Here is a 24791-nt window from a genome sequence, read left to right as displayed (position 1 = left end):
CTGACGTATGACGTTATCACCCTTGACGGCCGATTAACCAATCACGTGCTGGCTGCAGGCTGGCTGTCATTTCCAAGCTATTCGAGGGATTATTAAAACGGTCGTAATCAAACTTAGACAACACACAAAAATCCATAGAGGTACAATAAGTATAGAGATGAAATAGTAGAGCCGGCAGACGATCGAACGAGATGCTCTTATGGAACTTTCAGTAGGAGTAGCAGAGAAAGCGCTATGATTTTTAGTCCTTGCACAGTCTCGTTTTTTTTTTAATTTTCCACTGTACATTTTAGTATGGCTTCTGAGGGCCTACCGCGAACCACGTTCGACGTGTTGCCTCCCTATCACAATTTCGCACGAATTTACAAGTGCGACAGAGAGGCATCACGTCGAACGTGGTTCGCGGTAGGCCCTCTGGACCTTATGGTGGGCAACAAATAACCCGACTAAATTACGTAAATAATTTTCGGTATATGTATATTGTCAGGAATGTTAAAACGTGTTTTTAATTTGGCACATTGCGTATGTACAGGGGGCCTACCGCAAAAACCGAAATTCGCAAATTGCGGGGATCTTTCTCTTTTACTCTTCGTAAGACGTAATCAGAGTGACAGAGAAAAATGCCCGCAATTGACGAATTTCGATTTTCCCGGTAGCCGCCCTGACCGTAACTGCACGAGGGGGTAAACACCGGTAAACACCAAAGAGTAAAGTAAGTATATAGAAAGTAAACACCAAAGAGCATATAATCATTCCTTACCTCCACCTTCCATAACGCCAAGCTTTTGTTTAGTTACCTTATTGCTCGGTAGATGTCACTATTTCGTGTAGAAAAAAACCTGAATCGCGCTATTAAGATTTTTCTCGGAACAATGACCCCAGCTATTGTTTAGTTGCTTAATTGCACGCTAGATGTCACTATTCAGTGTGGTAAAAATTCATTCTCATTAGATGCAGTGTCATGAGTTCAAGTCTTTGGGTGAGACGGTACATTTTTCCAGTTTTAAATTTACCTATACTTTTTGAGATATTGAGGTAAAACAGGCACGATAGTTAAATCTACCATCGCAAGTTTCACGCGGCGCGGCATATCTTTTGTTCCTTTGTAATTACCTGGCTTTACGCCCCCTCTTAAGATTTATGATTATAACCCAATTTTTTGTTAGCTTACCTAATTGCTCGCTAGATTTCACTATTCCGTGTAGGAAAAATCTAAAGATTGTTGCTTCGGTATACAAAACTAGTAAATAGTATTAAAGTAGTTCAATTAAAAAATAAATAACACCATAAAATTTTATTTTATTTACGTTTTTATGCTATCCCTGTTTCTCTTAGTTATATTCCACTGTAGGTATATACATATAAATCTCGGTTCATATTATTAACCTCCATACAAATTAAAATTCCAAAATTGCCACTGAAATTAGAAGCTATAGTGCAGGGAATAGAGTTGAATTTTGTTTAGTTTGAAAATTGAACGAAACAAAACAAATGCAACTCTGCTCCAATTGGATATGATTTAAATTTCCTCGACCTGAATAAGGAGAGTACTATAGGCAGGTCCTTGGGTCTTAGGAGGATAATATAAGGTAATAATTATAACACTATTGAAGGTTTGCTGCACTTAGAGAGTAATTCCCCGAAGAAAACAAGAAGTGCTATTACCACTCCTCCGAAGTAAAAAATGTAGATGCCCTGAAAAAAATACATACAATAATAATTTACACGAATAGCTATAGTTAAGACATTTCGGTTATTTTTCTTTAATTCACCACACTCACACAGGCCTCCTCTATTCGCGAGAGGGCTTGGGATTTAAGTAGTCCTCTCCCCACGCTGGTCCAATGCGTATTTGTAATTTCACATAGGTACGCCTTTGAATATCTTCGCTTATGTATGCAGATTTCCTCACAATGATTCACTTCACCGTAACTTCCAAAAAACTAATTGATACGAGCCAGGATTTGAACCCGTGACCTCCGGATTGAAAGTCGGACGTCCACTCAGCCTTCACCGATTCTTCCCAAGTTCATATAATCAGCCAATAGATCGTGTCATTCACAAAGACGCGTGCCTTGACTCGTAATGTCGTGTTATTAGACTCGTAAAGGTCAGATTTGACAAATCTGCTCGTCATCGTGGATGACACGAACTATATCCATCTTTATATTTCACAGTTATCTACTAATAGACCAATAAAATTAGATCCGAATAAAGCGTTTTGAGGAATTAATTCCCAGCATGCTGGAAATCGTTTTAATACCTTCATTTAGGCCTGAATGAGTGTAATCCGAGTTTGCCCAATCCCGAAGGTGTGCATAAATTTTTGGAGCCTTGGGAGTAATTTTCCAGAGGACGTAGCGTTTCAAGCTTCAAGCAAAGAAAACTGAAAAGGATCAAACATTTATGCACACGCACTTAGGACCAAATGGAGGTATTAAAACGATTTCCAGCTAGATGAGATAAAAGCTCCTAAACTTGTTTCTATGAAAAAATAATATAAAAACCAAACGTTTATTCATTTTACCCTTTAGATTCTTACTTAATAAATATTAAACGGGGGGAGGCCGGCCTATTCTTATTTTTTCGTGCATAGATTTAGGAGCAGGTCAAACACGGTAATAAATGAATGGCGCCTCATTAATTTTTATAAATGTAGTTCAAGACTATATTAAAAATAGGTACGCACCAAAAGCTGTTTTATGCTTAGCGGCTCAATTTCTTCCAAATCTTTTCTTGCTCTAGACAACCTTACTTCCAATTGTACTTTGAAATCGAGATATTTTAAAGCCACCTGTAATAAATATAGGTAAGGTTAGATAGTCTCTAGGTGGTACATTCAGCGGCAGTACCAGCTAGCTGTACCATCGCACCAAATAGGGGGTATTACTGCAAAGTTCTGCCGCCAGAGAGCAAGCACATCCACATATTATAATAGTTTTTTGAAAAGTATTTACTATGACATTGATGTTGTTAGAGGCCACCACGAAACGCGAAAATTGACATTTCTTTATCTGCCTCTTTATCGCTCGAATATGCAAGAGTGATAGGGCCTAATTATGTGCTAGTGGCGCCCCCTGCGCAGATTTTTGCGTCGGGTCGCCACTTCTTGCATGCTCTCATCAAATTCTTCCCTGACCACAGTGTATATAGCCTCCTGAGTCCCAGATGCCCTTATAAAGGCCTTATTCCTTCTTCTTTCTTCCGTTGTCCCGGCATATTGCCACGGCTCATGGGAGCCTGGGGTCCGCTTGAAAACTAATCCCAAGATTTGGCGTAGGCACTAGTTTTTACGAAAGCGACTGCAATCTGACCTTCCAACCCAGAGGGTAAAACTAGGCCTTGTGGGGATTAGTCCCGTTTCGTCACGATGTTTTCCTTCACCGAAAAACCATATGGGTCACATCTGTGTAAGTATTACTATGATCCAAACCTGCGTCTCCCAAGACAGCATTAGCCCAGACTGGTGAAGGCGACCAACTAACTCGCTGAGTTTCGCAGTATACGGAGAACTCTTCCTCAACATCACAACGCACTGTTCGTAATAGATTTTGTCAAGCATTATTTCGAGGTCCATCGCTGCTTCTTTGGTTATGTATTCGCCAATCGCGAAGTATCCTAGGCCATAAATTAATATTTTTAGTAAATACTCGGCCATACCAAATCTGATTTGATTGTTTTTTTTTTTAATGCTGGCAAGGTAACATGATGCGCCATTTTTGTGCGGCGAAACCTCACCTGCTTAAGCCGATGCCTTCACTAAAAAATCACCTTGCCAGTAATAAAAATAATCACCGCAATATTTAGGCGTGAATTAGCATCATACGATCTTAACGGATGTCCGATCTTTAGTCAAACTCAGCTTACCTGCTGGAAGATGTTCAATGCTAAAAGCCATACTTCTTGAGAAGCTCTTCTGCCTTAATATGTCCGCTGGATAAGTTTTAAATTGGCTGAGCAAACTCTTGATCAAAGGCTGTAAGGCAAGGGCAAAATACTTATAACTGGTTTACTAGTAAACTTGTAGCATTAAGTCCGCCTTTTGAACGTTTGTATTATCTTTTGTGCAATAACGATTAAATAAATAAACAGTATGCACCTACCAAAGAGAATTAAGAAGACCAAGAGTGTTCACTCCATACAACGGTTTTGTTACCAAAAATACTATTATTTTCGTAGTCTACATATCTAGCGTCAAGTAGCAGAACTCTCAGTACTGCTACTCGACAATAGATAGATATCGCGTCAAACAAAAAGTCTAATGCTCAACGATTTTCAGCTAATATTATAACCAGAGTAAACTTAGGAGTTGAAAATAGAGTTCCGGTTACTCGATGCTAGATGTCGACTACGAAAATAATACGAGTAAGCGTTTTGATACCAAAACTGATGTATGGAGTGAGCACACTATGTACTTCTTATTTCTCTATGGCAAAAAGTGACTGCTCGATATCGGATATATACATACATAGGTATTCTAAGTCACACATAGATACACATGCTAAGACACACATTTCAACTAGAAATGTCACTGTTAACAGCTTATTAGATCATATCCATGATAAAATTGATAAACAGTTATTAAAATCAGATGAGGAGGAATCAAACCCTTGAGGACAAAAAATATCAGTATTTTACTTGAAAGTTAAGGATAACTTCAATTTCAGATCCAGCTACGGCTAAACGCAAATATTTAATATAAATAAACGGGGCATGCCTTTTATTCGAAGCTGTACTAGAAGCACAATAAAACTATAGTCCCTCTAGTAAGTCTACATATATTAGAACTAGAACCAACTGAAAAATGTTTACGACTGCGATAATAACGCTCTGCAATACACAAAATTATGTCAAGAAACCAACGAAACAATACCTCCTCAGACAGCATAATAGAAAATATCCAAGCATCATGCGTAGCGCCCCACTCCATTTTCCTATCCACCAAGTCCTCCACCGTGTCTATGGAGGCCTCGTATTTGGGGACCGTGAAGCTGGACGCCAGGCCGCCGCTGTAGGCGTTGTCTATGACGAGGCCCGTCACTAGCATCCAGCCGGTGATGCTACGTATGCGCCATGAAGTTGCGTCCTCGCGAGTCTGAGAAGCATTACCTATAAGTACGTACGTCCAGCGGTGACTTTCCCATTTCAAATTAAAATAATTTTCGAACCCGAAGTGCGAGGGAGACGCTTAATTAATTAGTGATACTGGATCGCTAGCGAGTAGAGCAGTGTGCAGCATATGCCATAGGGATTATCACTTATAAGTAGCATCGCAAGGCGTAAGTTTTGCATTAATTTCGGAATATGCGGAAAAGGTTAGAGCCAGAAAATGTCATAAAAAGTTAAATCCGTATTCGGCTTTTATAATAAACAGTTTTGGTTTAATATGTTTTAGTAATCTTTCAGTCAAATTTTGAAACCGGAGATTTGCGTAGTTAAGTAGGTAAGTAACTTTACTCACCTTCAAAATAGCCAAAAAAAGTGGTTTAAAAAATCTTTATGCAAACAACATTATGCGTATGATTACAATGGATGCAATAGGTACTCGTAGGCGAGAAAAATCGTTAGCCTTTCATAGATTTTTTTTTTTAAACCGTGTTTTTCTAAAAAAAAAAGCGGGCAAAGTTGGCTAGTTTGACGGTACTTGAATTATTTTACAAGCTTTTATTTCGATGTTGATATCATTGTGTCGAGAAATAAATGACCCAAATGAGTAGAAACGTATTATGACATGCCTTACTCCATCTATCTATAAAATAAACCACCAACCGATGACGATGGTAAATGACTATTTTCCGCTATCAGAATAAGCTATCGCCGCGATCGGGGGCACTGTGTACCTCAGTGCCATATAATTCAGGCACACAAACTTAAAAAACTTTATATGGCATCATTAGCGTTAAACCTAATATTTGCAAATGGATGGTTGGAAAAGTTGTTTGTTTTCAGGTTCAGGGTAACCATAAAACGGTAGGGCGTCAGAAAGTGAATATCCTAGCTGTTTTTTTCTATTAATTGTCAGTGCCGGATTAAGAAATTTTGATGCCCTAAGCATTTATAGATCTTGGTGCCCCGTCTGCCTAGGCTCATCCAGATTACATTGACAACATTGATTTTTTTTTGGTAAATTAAATGACGTTCATGGTCGAATTACTGCTGCAATTTGTATTTTCAATCCATTACTTATTTTATTAAGGAAATTGACAGTGCTGCAGCAGTAACGTTGCAACAGTAATGCTGGTGCAGTCGCCATCCTAATGTCACCTTTATCAAAGCATGCGTGAACTTAATGACTGAAATTACCTATATCTATGATTGTGTACTTGCCTTTCCGGCTAACTATGTGATTAAAACCTGCTTTGGTTCACTTCACAATTAAACCCTAGAAGTAACATGACTAAAAGTAACCCGAAAGTTACATAAGGACTAAGGCCCAGAGGCAATTGTAAATTCGTACGTGCGACGGGGAGACAACACGTTGAAAGTAGTTCGCGGTTGACCTTCAGTTGTTTCTACCGTGGCGGGCAATCTTGCGGAACTGCAGGATAGCAGTGCTTGGAATTAAACCAATGGTGGCAATAGTCAAAAAACGATTCCAACGGCCATGCTCTTCATAAGGTTGAAGATCCGGAGTGTCCACTTGGCGCTTCCAAGCAAGACCTAAAGGCGGAGTTGCGAGAGAGCTGGGTTTTGTAACTGACTGAAAAAAATACCCAGTGTAAGCGAGGACTAAGGCCGAGCTCCACAAAGGGTTGCAAAGAGAGGTTTTTTGAGAAGCGCATTCATGTGAGGCCAAAGGTCGAGCTTCAGCAGGGCCGAGCTCTGGCAAGAATCTATGGCCAAGTGTCTTAAAAAACTAAGTCGAAAGCCGAGCTCTTCATAAGGCTGAAAGTGCGGTCGGATCGGCGCTTTTATGTATGAGGCCAAAGGCCACGCTGCAAGAAAGCAGAACTTGGAATTGACAAATTGTGTGAATGAGGCCGAAGGCTGAGGTCTTCATAAGGTTAGACGCCTGGAGAGTCTGATGGCGGCGCGCTATAACAAAAAAAAAAAAAAAAAAAAAAAAAAAACCAATGGCGAATTGTAAACAAGGCATAATGCCCAGCCGCGAGACGAAAGCCTGGATTTGGACAAATGACCAAGTTTATGTGAGGCTTAAAGCCAACTTTTGCATAAAGTAAAAAGCCGAGTATGAATAAGACCTAAGGAAATCGAACCAATGTGATCATGACTCTCCTGCTGCTCGGCATTTGGTCTCGCTCAAACGGGCACTTGATTAGAGTTAGTTGCAGCCGATTAAATAGGCGTTTCGAACCGAGGATTTCCTTTGGCAGGATTCGCCCCTAGGAGTTAGGACCCAAGGGTTGATTTAGTTAAGAAGTGAAGCCACCAAGTTTTGTAGTGTACATCTTTAGAGGAGAGGGGTGGGCTCTCAACTTTATCTTGATATCTACATGAGTTAATCTAGTAGGCTATGTTTGGTATCGTTTTCGTATAAATCGGGAATGCCGAACTCATTTACGAGTATGGTATCACATTGACACCATTTCGAAGTGGAAACATGTAAAATTTTCATTGATTTTTTAATATTCCTCTTCACGCTTCAACCGCTGAACCAATTTAGTTGAAATTTGGTATAGAGATAATTAGTTTAGTCCCCAGAAAGGACATAGGAGAGTTTAATCTATAAAAATCATCCGACTGACCCACTTCGCCGAAGCTGAAATAAACCTGAATCAAAAATTACATCTTAGGAAAACAAAGATTAATTCTGCTAAAGGAAACCTTTGGTTCAAATAAAACCGTATGCTTTTGGTTTTCGACCTTCGTGGGGCCCCGAACCGGCACTTTAGCCTTTGATTCCGTCATCAGTTTTTTTATCATACAACTTTGACAATTAGTTCGTACGATCGCGGCTCTGCAGCTTGGCCTTGTGCAATACGTCGCAAACCAATTTGGTGTGCAAGAGCTCGGGCAGCATGAGTGACAAATTCCGATCCTCGAAAACCTGTTAAGACTTCGGTGCGAAGCCGAAGGCCGAGTTGCAAGAGAGCGAAATTCGGACAGGACATAATTATAAATTAAGACAAAAGTGTAGATCTACTATTAAATTCGACACTCCGAGAAGGCTGACGAACAAGCTCCACGTAGGGTTGAAGCCAAATAGCTTTCTAAAATTGAGCTCTACGTTGGGTGTCCTAAGCTGTAAGGCCCTTTGGCCCAAAGGCTGACAGATTTACAGAATTCTGGAAATCAAAAATCAACCACGAACCAATGGGTAAAGTATGAGGAAAAAATCAGCATATTGCAAGCTTGATGGAATGGGCCTCCTCGTAGGGGCAAAGGCCTGCGTTGGAGACGCGCTTACGTGCCCTGTACACGACGCACAAAGGTTCATGTACAAACTACCCGTTTTTTTGCCAACGATTTTGGTGCCCCCCTAGACGTGGTGCCCTAAGCAAGTGCTTATTTTGCTTAATGGTTAATCCGGCACTGTTAATTGTACACAACAGCATTCAAATGCGTAAGCCACAGCGGTATGAAAAACGGGTCAGCCGCTCTTAATTCATTTGAGCTACTAACTCAATTTCTCCTAGTTTAACCCTTAACACATCTACTGCCGCGACCCCTAAGTTCTCTGTTCGTTCGTGCTTTTCGCTACATAGCGGAAAAAACGCGCTGTCTGCTACCAGAGTAGCGAGAAGGTCGCGCAGGCAGTGTATGCGTCAATCAAATATAGGGACCAAAAAGGGACAGCAATCGTTTATTGAAGAACTACTTTGTGTTAGCAAAAACACATAGTACCTACTTACTCTTTTCAGGAAAACCAGTAGTTGTCTAGAACATAAAAAGCAACTTTATGATACTTACACGCGACTTAAACACCAACTTAAAACTATTAAACTATTTTATAAAAATCTACCTAATAGAAACAGTTCTGCGTACAAAATCAGCTTACTTGAGTGATCATCATCCCAAAAGTGTCTAAGAAAACATTATCGGTAGAGCGCTGGGCTATGGAAAGGGCAAACGAAGCGTAGAAGAAGGTAAACACTAGACACATCCACATCGTCCACGTGAATGGCACCAAGGGTAAATCCCAACTTGTCAAAATTCTAAAAAAAAATATAAACTCATATTCTACTATTTGAGAAGGAAATTTTTGAAAATTGCTACATTCTGTACTTTTTCCCATGGAAACTTGTCTTGATGTTTTCGAATAGATACTTGATAATTTTCTATTTGTGCTTTTTTTTTAGCTGATGTATATGAAGGAGTGTGATCTGATTTCATGGTAACATAGTAGTTATTTATATAATAATAATAATAATAATAAGCCCCCAGGGCAGCTTGTGGCGAGCTGAATGGGAAGTGACGTCCCTTGGGTCCCATACCCCCGAGAGTCGGCCAGGCCCCTCTCTCCGGCTTGCCTTGATTGGCCGGCTGGAGTGAACACTGAGCAGGGGCCGCGGGACTCTCACCTCTGGCTTGCCTTTACCGGCCGTCCAGAGTGGGGTGTCAGAGCTATATGCTCGCAGGGTGGAAGTGAAATTTGCATAAGACGCGAGTTGGCACAGTGGCTGCTTACAGCCACTGGGTAGAAAGCGGCGTACACCTCTCGACACCCTGAGCCGCTCACGCAATGTTGTCCCCTTGTCGCTCTGTGCGAGCGGCCGTTTTCGGGGACCCATATTGTGAGTTGGCAAGTCACCACCTGCCCATTTTGTCGTGTTTTTAAAACATATGATCAGGGCAGGTGCCATAGTAATCTCCATAGTCCCGGTTACCAGTCCACTTGCAACTCAACCCAATAGCCCGGTTTATTTTGGTACCCTTTTTTTTACAATAGTCCTACACTAACCGGGGCTTGTCCTTGGGTGCACTGCTATAGTGTGAACAGGGATAATCGTCGGTTGGTGTCACGTTACATTTAGAGTAAATTGTCTTATTACAAGGGGCCTCTACGTGTTGGCTTCGGCCCCACGCACGCCCTCCAAATGTCCGGGACCCCATGGTCCCGAGAATTTGTAAAAGACAGACATAATAATAATAATAAATAAATATTATAGGACATTATTACACAAATTGACTAAGTCCCACAGTAAGCTCAATAAGGCTTGTGTTGAGGGTACTTAGACAACGATATATATAATATATAAATATTTATAAATACTTAAATACATAGAAAACACCCATGACTCAGGAACAAATATCCATGCTCATCACACGAATAAATGCCCTTACCAGGATTTGAACCCGGGACCATCGGCTTCATAGGCAGGGTCACTACCCACTAGGCCAGACCGGTCGTCAAAGGCCAGACCGGTCGTCAAATATAAATACTATTAAATAATTTGACAGAAAATTCTTTTATTTCATATTTCTCTATAATAGTTACTTGTTTTATAAGGGAGCGAAGTTGTTGTGTAATAAATCCTCGTGCTAATATTGATACCCGAGCAAGCGTAAGATTCTAATATCGAGCCATGAGCGTAGCTAGTGGTCCGAAAGGTGGAATATTGAGCGTTGCGGCGTTCAAGGCACGAGGGTTCAACAAACATTGCAATCGAGTGAAACACTAAAAATTTCCCCACACTTAAAACTCAATATACCAGCCAACTCAAAAATTCTCCAAACTACTTTGCCACTCTTATGGATAAAATACAACTTTCTGATAAGCTTTTGGAGAATAAAGAGAGTCATTCGTTCATTCGTATATTTATTGCATCCATACACACACACAGGTGTTACTTAATAGTCTATTTCACATGGGCCCTGGTAGGGCACGGCAATTATCTTATATCTACGAGTCTTCACAAGCTAGTATGTTGTAAATGTTAATTTTACTTGCCTTGGTGCCGGTGCGACGCAAGTGATAGCAGTTCTAATAATAGGAGCAGAAAAGTCCAACACTCTGAATTCATCGTACCAGGAATAGAGCGCCGCTGAAAGTTAGAGTAACATAACAGGTTATTAAAAACTATAAAGCGCAAAAAGAACATATTTACAAAAACCAAAATTCTATAATTTATAGGTACTTGCATTTGTAACAAGTAAACAGTGTAAATACTTAAACCCAACTACAGCTGCAACAACAGCTGTTTTTTTTTTTATTGTTTAGTAGAAGGTGGTTTAATTTAGGACTGAAATCTTAATCGTTTAACTAAGAAACATAATACAAATTATTCGTTAACAAAATCGCAGGCCAAATCCAAATTAGGAAGGAAGAGTAGAAGCCTTTGTGCAGGATTCCAATACTACATGTTCCTAAAAGTTAATTACTTAACCTATATAAATAATGGAATCGACTTACTTATCCCTATGTCGGCACGATCTTCAACCACATTGCCCAGAACCCCGACGCCCGTATTATTCTCATAAATCTCGCCCCACTCGTGCTCGTCATCTCTTACTATTTCCACGGTACAATTCACCCACCTAAAATGAGTTAGTGTTGGACCACGCTCAGTTTTCATGCCAAGGGCCCATTTCTCGAACGGTACTAGACTAATATTAACAGTCGATGAACTGTGAAGTCGTATGGGTTACCATGGCAACGCACTAATAATGTAAATAATAATAAATATAAATAAATATTATAGGACATTATTACACAAATTGACTAAGTCCCACAGTAAGCTCAATAAGGCTTGTGTTGAGGGTAATTAGACAACGATATATATAATATATAAATACTTAAATACAAAGATTTGATATCTTATTACTCGCAGCCGTATCTCTTTTGTACCAGTTAGTAAGAGCAAGATGCACAGAAGACTACAATGAAAATAAAATCAACAACGACATCAATTTATATGAAAAAAGGCGTCCTATTTTAGCAAATTTTTGTGATGTGAAAAATTGGGGTAAAACATATGAATGAAACATTAAAAATACCTGCAGAACTCATCGATAATTCTCATTTCCATGCCATCGCGGCCTAGAGAGTTCAAAGATGGATCGAGGTCTAATAAAACATATGGTTTATACGTAAACGCGGCAACTTTAACCGTCTTGCCGTATAAATTCGACATGTTGTGAGGGAACAAATTCACTCCTCTCTCGAAATGTCCTGTACAAGAATCCCAACGATCTAAATACAAAGGTTTTTGTACATCTTCATCGGATCCGACAAATGTATGAGTTATCATGTCATATACCTTACAGTCGCCTGAGCTTTGTAAAGAAGGTACTACCAACAATATATTAGCTACAAAACCAGTTTCTCTTAGCGCCAAAATATTTGTAAGAACACTTCTGTTGTTCATATCATCTTGAACGGGCAAAAATATAAGTTTCTTGACACTTCTCCTTATGTCTCCTAAATGATTAACTTTCTCAAAAGCTATCATGAAGTTTTCAGGTTCATGCATTTGAATAATGTAGTCAGAGCAACCTTTTTCCGACGCATCCAAAATCTGTTCCGCAAGTACTGAATTGTTGGGCTGTATTATCATTAAACTCATATTTATAGGAATGTTAACGGTTAATTTTGTTTCAGTAACAAACGTTAAGCAAAAATATTCCTGTAAATGCTCATTTATTAATATGTTGAGTAATATTTCAACGGGGAATAGTTTACTTGGCATTATCATCTTGATTTAGATTATCTTGTGATGTCGGAGAAAGCAGCCGTGCTTCTTAAAAGCACTAAACTTTTAGACCTTTATAAGCATCAGATTGTGACGTTCATTATTAATGATATACCATTGGATAAGTTCAGGTAAACAACTCAACAACACGTGTTTACTTATGAACTCAAACAGTGAGTAAGTAATGTAATTGCAACGGGTTTAATAAAAACATCAAGGTTCAACAGTCAATATGTTAGCAGTAAAGAAAGTTAAAATAAAGCGTTAAAATAATGTTATCCTAAATTTTTATACCTGTTAGTCAGATTTTGTAAGATCGAAAATTAATTGCTATACTATGGGATTATTGCGTCTATTTTTTTTTTTTTTTACAACGTAAATTACAATAATTCCCGTTGTCTAGTGATAAAAGCCTGGACATAAAACTTAACATATAGACCGACGAATCTTATTCGAGAAATAACTAATAAATCCAATAATTCCATAGTTGCATATACATTTTACTTAAGTAAGGTACAATTGGTAGAGAATGTCTAGTGGCATTAAGTTCGCCTGTTGTACTCTTTTTTATGTGCAACAACGTTTAAAATAAATGTATTAATAATACAATAAGTAAATTAATTCTAAATCTAAAGATCTTATTTTACTAAACATCAGCCCTAGAATAATATTCTACTCTTCTGACAATAACATATTAGTACATTACGATACAAGTGCGAAAAATAGGAAATTCGAAACGAGTGGCGATAAATTGAAACACGACCGAAGGAAATGTTTTAAATCGACACGAGTTGCGAATTGCCTATTCGCACATGTAACGTACAACGTTTTACAGTACATATGGCCCTTTAAATGTTCGACACAGTAACGTAATATGCTAATTTTCGCACTAGTGCTATAAAGTAGCACCATATGTACTGTAAAAATTATAAAATATTATATGTATACTTATCAAGAAACGCTTCGTGAGCTACGCCGTAGCTCGTAGCACCCTTATAGCGAAACGTGTACATGCGCCCCCTACAATTCTATGTGTCACGAGTTCCTCATTCACTGCTTAGCTACGCTCGTAGGGCCACTCATAGATTTGTAGAGGCACATCGACAGTGGGAATACAACGACAACCACTATCTTAACTTGACTATCATAATAAATATAATAATTTATGGGAACCCACGTGAAAATTCAGAAATATTTCGCTTGGCCGTTTTATTACTTATTTAAGCTATGTGTATCTTATTGACGAGGTAATAGTATGTTTCATTATATCATTATGTACTCAGAAAATTGAAGCTGTTTAGTAACCATCATTGACAACATCGTTCAGAGTGCGCTTAAAGTAGCCACTATCTTATGATCTTCGCGTACCCACAATTGTTACGAATCTACCGGTCAATTTATACTGGGGAATAGATCTTAGCGGGTTTGTGAATGAAGGGCTTGAAGTCACTTCGTTTACACTGGCCCATCAAATAAATTTTATGAATAACAATTAGTATGTCTTTTTAATATGATTGGGTATCGTTTCAGTCTACTTGATTATTTACAAAATTATCTTGATCAAATAACAATAAAACATAAAATTGCTGATCAAATAACACTAAATTACTCCTATGGATAACTAATACTTATTTACCTAATAATAAGTGAAGCCCGAGTCGGTTTTATCTACCGATATTTCTCTAAATTATAATTTTTTAGGCTTTCGCACTAATTCGATCCAAAAAGAATTTTTAATCACTTTTTGTGGTTTGATATACTAACTACTACTACTAAATAATCACTACCGATATGCCGTAATAAAATAGATTCAATGCTCACTCGGCAAGACACTGCAATCAAATGAACGGTGTTAGTTGACAGCATCGTCGTAAATGCCATAACTAGGTATAATTGCAGGCAGGTACACGTTTGCGAGAAAGACTATTTTGAACACGTACCAAATTCTTATTAAATATTGCTTATTGCGTAAAATTAATGGTATAGACAATAATCATTAAAATAAAACTTGAATATATTCTTAATTAATAAATAAACTACTATGCTAAATATAATATTTTATCTGAAAATACCATCGCGAGTTGTACCAGGCCCCATGACACTTGCCTCCTCATATATATTCTTATTCTTATATATTGCCATATTCTTTTCACCTCAGCAGCTCGAACAAGCCTACTTTCGTCACTCCAGGGAGTGAGAGAAAGTAGCTTTTTAATTTAGTGAAGGCCATGAATACAGGAATATTTCTAGAAGCTTTCATCATAATGATGATGCCTTCCATTCATGAATGTAAATAAACGTGGTTAACTTTAGTTGATGTTGAATTTTTTTAACCTTTAATATGATCTCACTACTGAGGTGAAAAGTTGTATACTCTCGCTTCGCTCGTGATTCAATTATAGAATCTTTCGCTTACTCGGGACTCAAAATCAACACTCACAAGAAAAACCAACTTTTCTCTCTTGTTGCAAAAATAACTATGGTATGTCGTACATCGAAAACAACATTTCTTAACATTAAAAGTATAGTTCTGGTAGTGAGTGAAGTGACCTACCTACATCCAATTAATTTATGGTACAATGCAGACGTTTCGGTTTGTTCAGGTAACCCTTACTTTACTCTTTAGGGTAACCTCTCGATTGACATATATCAACGCACAGAAAATAATATTATCCAATATTTATTTCAGCGGGTAAAGTTACCAGACATATTAACTGACGTACAGTATACGTGTTACATACTAGCTAGTAGTACAAAGACAAAAATGACCAGCCCTCATCTTAAATAACATCATCTTTTTGTATTTTTGGTAACGTATAATTTTTAAGACTATGACATTTCATTTTCAGAACACCAACTGGTAACGGCCCTCTTGATTTTTCAAAGACTAATGAGAAAGTTGCATTTTATCCACATGTAGGGCAAAGTAATGAGATCCAAATTTTGAGTTGTTTTCTTATGTTGTTGGTAGAATTAACTATTAAATGAAGTTTTAAATGATGTTTTTTATTACGTTCATTTGGATTTGATTTGTTTTTTTTTTTGTTATTTCATGATGAGTATTTTCCTGGCGTTGGTGTGGTGAAAAATTTTGTATTTCACTCGGGGGCAAAGTTTGTTTAACCCTCGTGCCTTGAAACTCTCGCAACGATGCCACTTCTCGAGTTTTGGAATCCTTCGCTTACTCGGGTATCAATATTAGCACGAGCGGTTAAACAACAACTTTGCCACCTTGTAAAACAAATAACTATCAATTTAACTTATTTGTGATTTAAAATCACGTGTAAGTATACAGTGCTGAACCAAGTCACTCCACATGAATTAGATTTTACACATTAAATCATTTAAAAATTAACAAAACAATATCATCAATTCAAGCTTATTCTGATACAAATGTCATATAAATAGAAAAAAATGCGAATGTCATATGCTTACATAAAGATAAAAGTCAACAATAAATAATTAGTATTTCAAAAAGTAAATACAAGTTAGCGTCATTATAATTCAATCATTATCATTTATGTCATTTAATACCATTCCATGTAGAGCAAATGTTCAGAAATAGCAATGAAAATTTTGGATTTATTTTGTCCAAACAGGCAAAGTGCAAACTAATATAAACGTTCATCATATGTAGATACAAATATAAATAAATCACATTCTATATTATGTAATTTATATAACTATTACAGCTTTACCGCGTTTAATGAGCAATTCCGCAATGAAAACTACGATTGATATAGAGAGTCCTCCAAAGTAAAGCAAGTAGATACCCTGAAAGACAAAAAAAAAACCTTAACTTGGTGAAAATTATTTTCGTTGCCTTGTTTTTTGTCCCCTAAAAATAAAATAAAAAAGATAATAAAAAATAGAAAAAAGGCAAAACCAAAATAACTTCATTTGATATCTTTTTTAAAAAACCGGCCAAGAGCATGTCGGGCCACGCTCAGTGTAGGGTTCCGTAGTTACTCTTCCGTCACAATAAGCTAAACTGGAGCTTAAAGTATAGTAAATTGTTAACCAAGGGATGAAACGGTACCTTTCACCCGAGTTAAACAAATAGGTAAATTTGCATAATCAGTACCTAATTAAAGTAAGTCTTTTTACTATGAAGGGAAAACTTTTTGCGATAACTCAAAAACAGCTAAACTGATCATGTCCGCTATAGTTTTCATTTAATGTCTTTCTTAAGCTCTACTTCCACGATTTTTTTCATATTTTTTGGACCTATGGTTCAAAAGTTAGAGGGGGGGGGACACATTTTTTTTTTCTTTCGGAGCGATTATCTCCGAATATATTCACTTCATCAAAAAATGTTTCTTGAAAACCTCTATTAGTTTTGAAAGACCTTTCCAACGATATCCCACACTCTAGGGTTGAAGCGAAAAAAAAAAATCACCCCCACTTTACGTGTAGGGGAGGTACCCTAAAAAAAATTAAATTTTTAGATTTTATTGTACGACTTTGTCGGCTTTATTGATTGATATATCCATGCCAAATTTCAGCTTTCTAGCACTAACGACCACGAAGCAAAGCCTCGGACAGACAGACAGACAGACAGACAGACAGACAGACGGACATGGCGAAACTATAAGGGTTCCTAGTTGACTACGGAACCCTAAAAAGGGAACCGCCTTCAAAAAACCAACCCACTGAAAAGTACAAAATAATTTTTATATACCCACCCCTATCCTTGTCCAGTCTCTATCCCGTCGAAAAGCAATTTTCTGCCAAAAAGTAATTAATACCGAATAACAAGAAAATTAATAACCATCCTGGTAATTACTTAGTTTTTGAAGTCGGTGCCAAACCAAAACTTTAGAGAACAAAATTTTACACAATGAATAACTCTGCGCTTACTTGCATAAAAAAGACAATCATAGTTTACTCATTAATTTCATTAAGTTCTTGCACTCCTACTATAACTACTCGTATTATTTTTTCTATTTGGCAGCAAATAATGTTTTTGTTGGTTTGGCACCGCTAAGAAATTAAGTAATTATCAGGATGGTTATTCATTTTCTTATTATTAGGTATTAATTACTTTTTGGCAGAAAATTGCTTTTCGACGGGATAGAGACTGGACAAGGATAGGGGTGGGTATATAAAAATGATTTAGTACTTTTCAGTGGGTTGGTTTTTTTAAAGGCAGTTCCTTTTTTTAATACTTACCAATAGCTGTTTTACGTTTAACGGCTCAACTCCATCTATGTCTTTCTTTGTTCTAGACAGTCTTACTTCTAGTTGCACTTTGAAATCCAAATATTTCAAAGCGATCTGTAACATAAATTCAGATAAGACTGTCAAATATTAAATTTTTGATGTACGTTTTTATAGCCGTCTATTATTTTCTATAAACAATGCGATCATCAAGACGATTCTAACGCATCTTCACGTTGTCATAGGCCTTTCCATCTTATCAGACATTCTAATGAGGTACTAATGGTCACCCTCTAGTAGGTACCATAATTAGATCACCTCCATGTGTTTTTTTTTAAATTTTCTTTGAATTATAATAATTGCTTTGTCATCAGATGCTTGAAAAATTTCTGCTCTATCGGAGAATAACGAGAATAAGTAACATTTGCATGATTTATGCAGTAATTTAGTGATCTGACTTATCTGTGACTAAATTCTAACCTGCGTTTCCCAGCGCAGAAGCAATCCAGACTGTTGAAGACGACCAACCAGCTCGATAAGCTTGACGGTGTACGGAGAACTCATCCTCATCATCACTACGCACTGCTCGCAGTACATGTCCTCTAGCATCAGCTCGAGGTTCATTGTACCTTCCTTCGTTATATACTGACCAAGAAGGGGGCTAAGAACCTCGTGTCCAAATCATAACCTGAGTCCGACCCGTGTTTAACTAAATCCGCACCTGCAGGTCCAAACACAACAGCAACCCAGTCTGTTAAAGACGACCAACCAACTCAGTAAGCTAGGCGGTATACGGTGAACTCTTCCTCATCATCACCACTCACTGCTCGTAGTACATTTATTCAGCATCAGCTCGAGGTTATTCGGTATTGCTTTGGTTATATACTGACCAAGAAGGGGGTAACGAGCCTTGTATCTAAATGAGCACCTGAGTCTAACTTGTGTCTAAATCCTCACCTGCGTCTCCCAACACAGCAACAACCCAGACTGTTGAAGACGACCAACCAACTCGGTAAGCTTGGCGGTATACGGTGAACTCTTCCTCGTCATCACCACGCACTGCTCGTAATACATGTCCTCCACCATCAGCTCGAGGTTCTTGGCTCCTTCCTTGGTTATGTACTCGCCGATCGCGAAGGATCCTAGACAACATAGATAGACAGACGTTATTTGCAAACCCTGCAAATAAGCCATTTTAAAAATATTGCACAGCCATAGCATACAAAGTATTCTATCGGAAGGTCAGACAGCAGTCGCTCTTGTAAAAACTAGTGCCTACGCCAATTCATGGGATTCAGTTTCCGAAGCCGGCACCAGGATAGAAATATGATGATTACTTATTTATCTATTGACAGACATATAGTTACCCGCCGGTAGGCGTTCAATGCTGAACGCCATACTCCGTGTAAAGCTCTTTTTTGTCAATGTTTCTGGTGGATAAACTTTAAATTGACTTATTGCACTCTTGATTAGGGGCTGAAAATAAAATTAGGTATATTTTAATTGTTTTTCATGCAATCACACACAGCTTAACAGTAATTCCAATGAGTACGATCAACATATTTTGAAGGACTTTTCAATTTCATAGAAGTAGTTTGAAATACACAGCCTCGTTGGTCCTTTATATTGCCTAGCAAACAATGCCTTTATATAATTTATTCTGCAAATCACTCAAACAACCCGTACCTCTTCAGAAAGTATCATAGAATATAACCAAGCGTCTACAGGAGCGCCCCACTCCATTTTCCTGTCCACCAGATCCTGTATCGTGTCTACGGAGGCCTCGTACTTGGGGACCGTGAAGCTGGACGCCAGGCCGCCGCTGTACGCATTGTCTATGACTAGGCCTGTCACTAGCATCCAGCCGGAGATGCTACGTATACGCCAGGAACTTGAGTCTCCGGGACTCTAAAAAACGAAAATACGCAAGGTTGTGAATAGGCGAATGATGACGAATGAAAATTAAATAGAAAATGAAATCTATTTATAAATAATAACGAGAGTAGTTTGTTTCAAATTTGACATGCGTTAAAGTTGTCAATTTTTTATTTCAATGTCAGCGATAGAAGTCAGACCAAGACAAGTCTGCAAACATTTTGATATGATAGCACACACAGTGCAAATGTTATAGGGACCGTGCGCGTATGGAGGGTCTGCCATCTTGTGGCCTGAATCGGAACCATAAACATACATGTACAATGCATGTACATTTACACGTCACGTGTTTTCTTCACATTTAGGCCTCGCGCCAAAAATCTGACGGCTCCTGTGCTGCCTCCTACAGTTCATGCACGCTCCCTATTTGTAACGTCAAACGTCTATTAAATTATGACGTATAAACAACACTTGTACTGCGTGTGCTATTAAAATCTTTGCAGACTTGTCTTGACTTTAGCGCCTTATTCGACTGCCACTTGCATGATTTATGTTGTGGCTTTGTGACCGTGAGCACCTTGTATTTTTTTTATCATGATTAACAGAGAGAGCTATCATAGAATCATTACTATAAGTGTTAATAAAAGAAAGTAAGAAATATTTTCCTCTCATAACATTTTTATACTAACCTGACCTATCATATTTCCAAATGTAACGAAGAAAATGTCGTCAGTAGACCGCTGCGCTACAAAAAGGGCAAATGAAGCGAAGAAGAAAGTGGCTATCAAACACATCCACATCAGCCAGGAGAATGGCACCAGTGGTAAGTCCCAACTTGACGAAATCCTGAAAAAATATTGTTAGGCTGTATATTTTTTGCTGACTCAAGTGTCGGTGCACGGCAACTTTCCAAATTCACGCAAGGTCCAGAGTTAAAGTCGTGACAGAACAAAAATAAATGTCAAATCACTTTATCCTACATGAACTCTTATTTAATTCTGATATGATTCGACACTTATACAGCCGTTTTCTGGGTGATTTTGGGGTCGTGGTCGCGAATGACAAAAATGTATTAAGATGGTACGGTACTAACAAAAGAACGAATAAAAATCCAGAAAATAATAAATACTCCTGGGCTTTTACGTTTCGTCTACTTCGGGCCCCCAAATGTTATATACATTTTTTTTTTTGGCGATTTTATGTTTCACATGTGGAAATTTGTTTAGTACCTATGACCCGCATCTTCACTCATTTTTGACATTCAGGATCACGACACTAAAATCACTCAATTTTTTTATCTAATCTAGTACAGATTTCATTCTAAAGTAGGTACTTACCTAGGTGCGGGTGCAATGCAAGTGACAGCCGTTCTAATAATTGGAGCTGAAAAATCCAATGCCCTGTATTCTTCGTACCAGGAATAGAGCGATGCTGGAATTAAACGAAAATTATTTTAGGTGGGGCACTTATTTTAACTCAAAGATATACAAAGGAGGAAGATTTTTAAGTACTAGTAGGTAATAAGGCTTACTAATTCCAATTTCAGTTCGATCTTCGACCAGATTTCCGACTAGGCCGATACCTGTGTTGTTTTCATAAATCTCACCCCACTCCTGTCCGTCGTCGGGTCTCACGATTTCCACTGTACAATTAATCCACCTAAAATATTTATATATTTGTGATACTTTTTATAAAAACCATAAATTCCATTCGGTGTATAGGTATAAAAATGCAATAAAATTAAATACACACATTTTTACGCAAATATTTGTTTCTGAGTCATGGGTGTTTTCTATGTACATGTTTAAGTATTTATATATTATCTATATATAGGTATCGTTGTCTGTGTACACATAACACAAGCATTCAGTACCCCTAGTGTAACTTTGATCGACATCATAACGTGACGAACGCGTTTGCGTTAAGTGTCATTTTGTATAGGATTTTGAGTTTCCAAAACGTCCCGCTTGGCGCGCTCTTTCGAAATTCAATACAAAATGAGACTAAACGCAAACGCGTACGTCACGTTTGGAAATCGAATTTATTTACACTAGGGGTACTGAGCTTACTATGGGGATTAGTCAATTTGTGTAAGAATGACCTATATAATATTTATTTATTATTAAATATGAGCTAACGAAAATAATAATAAAAATACCTAGATAAATTAAAATCAAATTATGTTGTGGCAAATATTGTAACGTCTTTAAGTACCTGCAAAACTCCTCTATGAAACGTATATCTATACCATCGCGGCCTAGCGGAGCCAGAGATGGCTCCAGGTCTAATAATACGTATGGTTTATACGTAAATGCTCCTACTTTGACCTTCTTGCCGTATAGATTGGACATGTCATGAGGAAACAAATTTACCTCATTTTCAAACCCTTCGGTACAAGAATCCCAACGATCCAAGTACAAAGGATCTTGTATTTGTTCTTCGGCACCGACAAATGTATGAGTTATCATGTCGTATATTTTACAGTCTGATGATTTTTGTCCAGTAGGTGTTATTAACAAAATATTAGGAACGTAACCAGTTTCCTTCAGCGACAAAAGATCAGTAAGGACACTTGGATTGTAAAATTCGTCTTCTAGCGGTAGAAATATGAGTTTTTTGTCACTTCTCCTTACATCCCCAACATGATTGACCTTGTCAAAAGCTATCATAAAATTTCGAGGTTCATCCATTTGTATAATGTAATCGGTACAAGCTTTTTCCGATGTCTCCAAAATTTGCTGTACCAGTTCTGAATTATTAGGTATTATTCTCATAGAGCTCATGTTTAATGGTAAGTTAATCATTAATTCTGTTTCAGTGACAAACGTTAAGCAAAAAGACGTTTGCAAATAGTTATTAATTATTGTGTTTAGTAATATTTCAATGGGAAAATATATGGTTGACGGTATCAACATCTTGACCATTTATTTCGAATGCACTTCTGATATAGCCGCATTTTATAGATGCATGGGCTTGCCATTATTGTAAAGGCAAATTCCACGACACGAGTTTTATTGCAGCTCAAATAGAAAGCACTTAACGTAAACATTTAGCTAACAATTTAAAAAGCAATAACGTCACTAATAGTTTCAGGTTCAGCAAGCATATTAAAACAAATGTTGTAAAGAGGAAAGGGGACGGCCGCTTCTCCATAGGTACAAACTTAGTCCACATTTCCCTCTATATTATAGAAAGTATGTTTACACAATTGGATGTATATTGAGCATTCTCTTCTTCTTTTATGTGTATTGAGCATTCTGATTACTATACGAGTTAGGAGCGTAAAAATAATTTCTAAAGAAATTTTTAAATGCTCCGAACTCTATAATAGGCACTAATAAATATATTAAAAAAATCATACGAAGGGGCATAGCTGTTGTTGATATACTTACATTAAATTGGTTCAAAATATTTGGAAAATAGGGATTACGCTTCAATGGAAAGGCGATTTTGGGGCGGGTCGTCCACTTTTGTCTTAATATTAACTCTTTAGGAGCGTGTGATTTGCCAGTGTTACCTTTGTGCTACGAAGATTTTCCTGATACATACGAAACGCGTGAGCAACCCTGCCACGGTATGCTACGGCATGACTACGTCTTAGATTAACCACGTGTTTAATACGTGCCTAAGGCCCACTTGCACCATCCCACTAACCCGGGGTTAAGTGGTTAAACCGTTAACCTAGTGTCAAATTGTACCGGTAACCATGGTAACTCCAGGTTTAACTGGTTAACCTCGGGTTAGTGGAATGGTGCAAGTGGGCCTAAGTAATATTATTGTGTAATTTCTCCTTCTTTGATTTGTAAGTGAATCAAAACAGCAAATGATTCAGTTTATCACCACGGTAACAGTTACTGTTGCATATTCGTAATGAATTCTTTATTAATTTTAGTCGTATACTTCGCTGTCGATTGTGTTGTGTGCTAAACCCAATAGATCAACTGCTTTTTACTTTGCTGGTTCCAGCTTGTCTCTAATCTACTTGAACTTGACCCATAGTTTAGTAAAAACCGCACATAATTGGAGATCAGTGCTATTTAGGTTCCACGTATATTGCAACTGGTTGAGGTTTGTGAACTCAATTTCAGGAATCTATATTATACCTATGTAATAGGTTAGGTATACAGAACTTAGGTTAGGTATTTAGAAAGTTTACCGTCCAACAAAGGACGTTTAACTAAAGCAATTTGAGCGATTAATAATACAAATTGGTATTTGTTTTCCATTATTTTAAAGTGTAAGTAGACTGTTAGACTTTGTACCTACATATGCAACTTACGCTCATGGAGGTATAGGTATGCGATTATCTCTCGGTAAATAATTATACCTTAAACAGGAACTCCCATTTTTTTTTAATGTAAGTAGAGTGTATTCCAATTTGTCCCCGCCCCACCCCACGTGACCGTCCCCATGCATGGGGCGGGGAGAAATGGGAATTATTTATATGAAGTCACCTATTCCCATCTGTGCCCGGCGGGGACCAATGGGAATACATCAAAACCCCGTGAGTAGTTACCTTGGGCTTAATAGCGGCCCATTGCTCCTCAGCTCTTTGTAAAGAGTCTCATGCGCGGTCTTTTACGTGTGAGATTTAAGTGCAATTTCTAAGCAATAATTCAAATCTCGAATTTTTGAAGCTATGTTTCTGTCGCGCTGCGATGGGCGGGAGTGCGTGTGTATACACTTGCTAGTTGTCGCTCTGGAATAGTGGAATGTTTTTTGCGCGAGAACATTCCCCATAGTAAACGGAGCACATTCTCGAGAACGGCACAACTATAAAAGGAACCCTTATGGAGCGACTCTGTCCGTCCGTCCGTCTGTCTGTCTGTCACATCGCTAAATATCTCGAGAACCACTTAAGCTATCGATTTGAAATATGCCACATATTTTGACTAAGGTGTAGAGTTCGTGAAGTTAGGGCTTGTAGAGTTAGAAGCTTGGCTCTACATCTGATAACTTTTTGACAGTGCGAGCCTTATGGTCTCGTCTTGGCAACATTTTACATGAAAATGTTTTTGATGGGATATCACTTCTTTAAAAAAAAAGTTGCTTATGACAATCTTTCATTCCCTAATTTAAAGGGTTGGGGGTGATTTACTATTAAAAATTCTGAAATCTGGGGGCACCTTTTATACAATCTGCTTTTTTTACTGATTCCCCATA

General features: G+C 37.9%; 2 protein-coding genes across 3 annotated transcripts; both read right to left on the bottom strand.

Moving 5' to 3' along the window:
• Positions 1-1279: 1279 nt before the first annotated feature.
• On the bottom strand, positions 1280-12909 carry LOC133520013 (glutamate receptor ionotropic, delta-2-like). 2 transcript variants are annotated; one of them, XM_061854254.1, is made up of 9 exons: positions 11899-12907; positions 11315-11439; positions 10853-10946; positions 8960-9116; positions 4874-5095; positions 3868-3976; positions 3434-3618; positions 2690-2794; positions 1280-1695 (listed from the first exon to the last, which is right to left on the bottom strand). In XM_061854254.1, the coding sequence occupies exons 1-9, from the start codon at positions 12594-12596 to the stop codon at positions 1597-1599; spliced, it is 1794 nt and encodes a 597-aa protein (XP_061710238.1). In that variant the 5' UTR covers positions 12597-12907; the 3' UTR covers positions 1280-1596. The 2 variants fall into 2 exon arrangements, with proteins under 2 accessions (XP_061710238.1, XP_061710239.1); XM_061854255.1 differs by lacking the exon at positions 4874-5095 and having other exon boundaries at positions 11899-12909.
• A 100-nt stretch (positions 12910-13009) lies between these two features.
• On the bottom strand, positions 13010-22961 carry LOC133520012 (glutamate receptor ionotropic, delta-2-like). Its single transcript, XM_061854253.1, has 9 exons — positions 21843-22961; positions 21160-21287; positions 20966-21059; positions 20318-20474; positions 19440-19661; positions 19121-19229; positions 18711-18895; positions 17766-17870; positions 13010-16367 (listed from the first exon to the last, which is right to left on the bottom strand). Exons 1-9 carry the CDS (start codon positions 22550-22552, stop codon positions 16269-16271), a joined length of 1809 nt encoding a protein of 602 aa, XP_061710237.1. The 5' UTR covers positions 22553-22961; the 3' UTR covers positions 13010-16268.
• Between the last annotated feature and the right edge of the window lie 1830 nt (positions 22962-24791).

Source organism: Cydia pomonella, chromosome 7, assembly GCF_033807575.1.
Source record: "Cydia pomonella isolate Wapato2018A chromosome 7, ilCydPomo1, whole genome shotgun sequence".
Classification (NCBI taxonomy): domain Eukaryota; kingdom Metazoa; phylum Arthropoda; class Insecta; order Lepidoptera; family Tortricidae; genus Cydia; species Cydia pomonella.
This window is presented reverse-complemented; position numbering and strand designations above follow the sequence as displayed.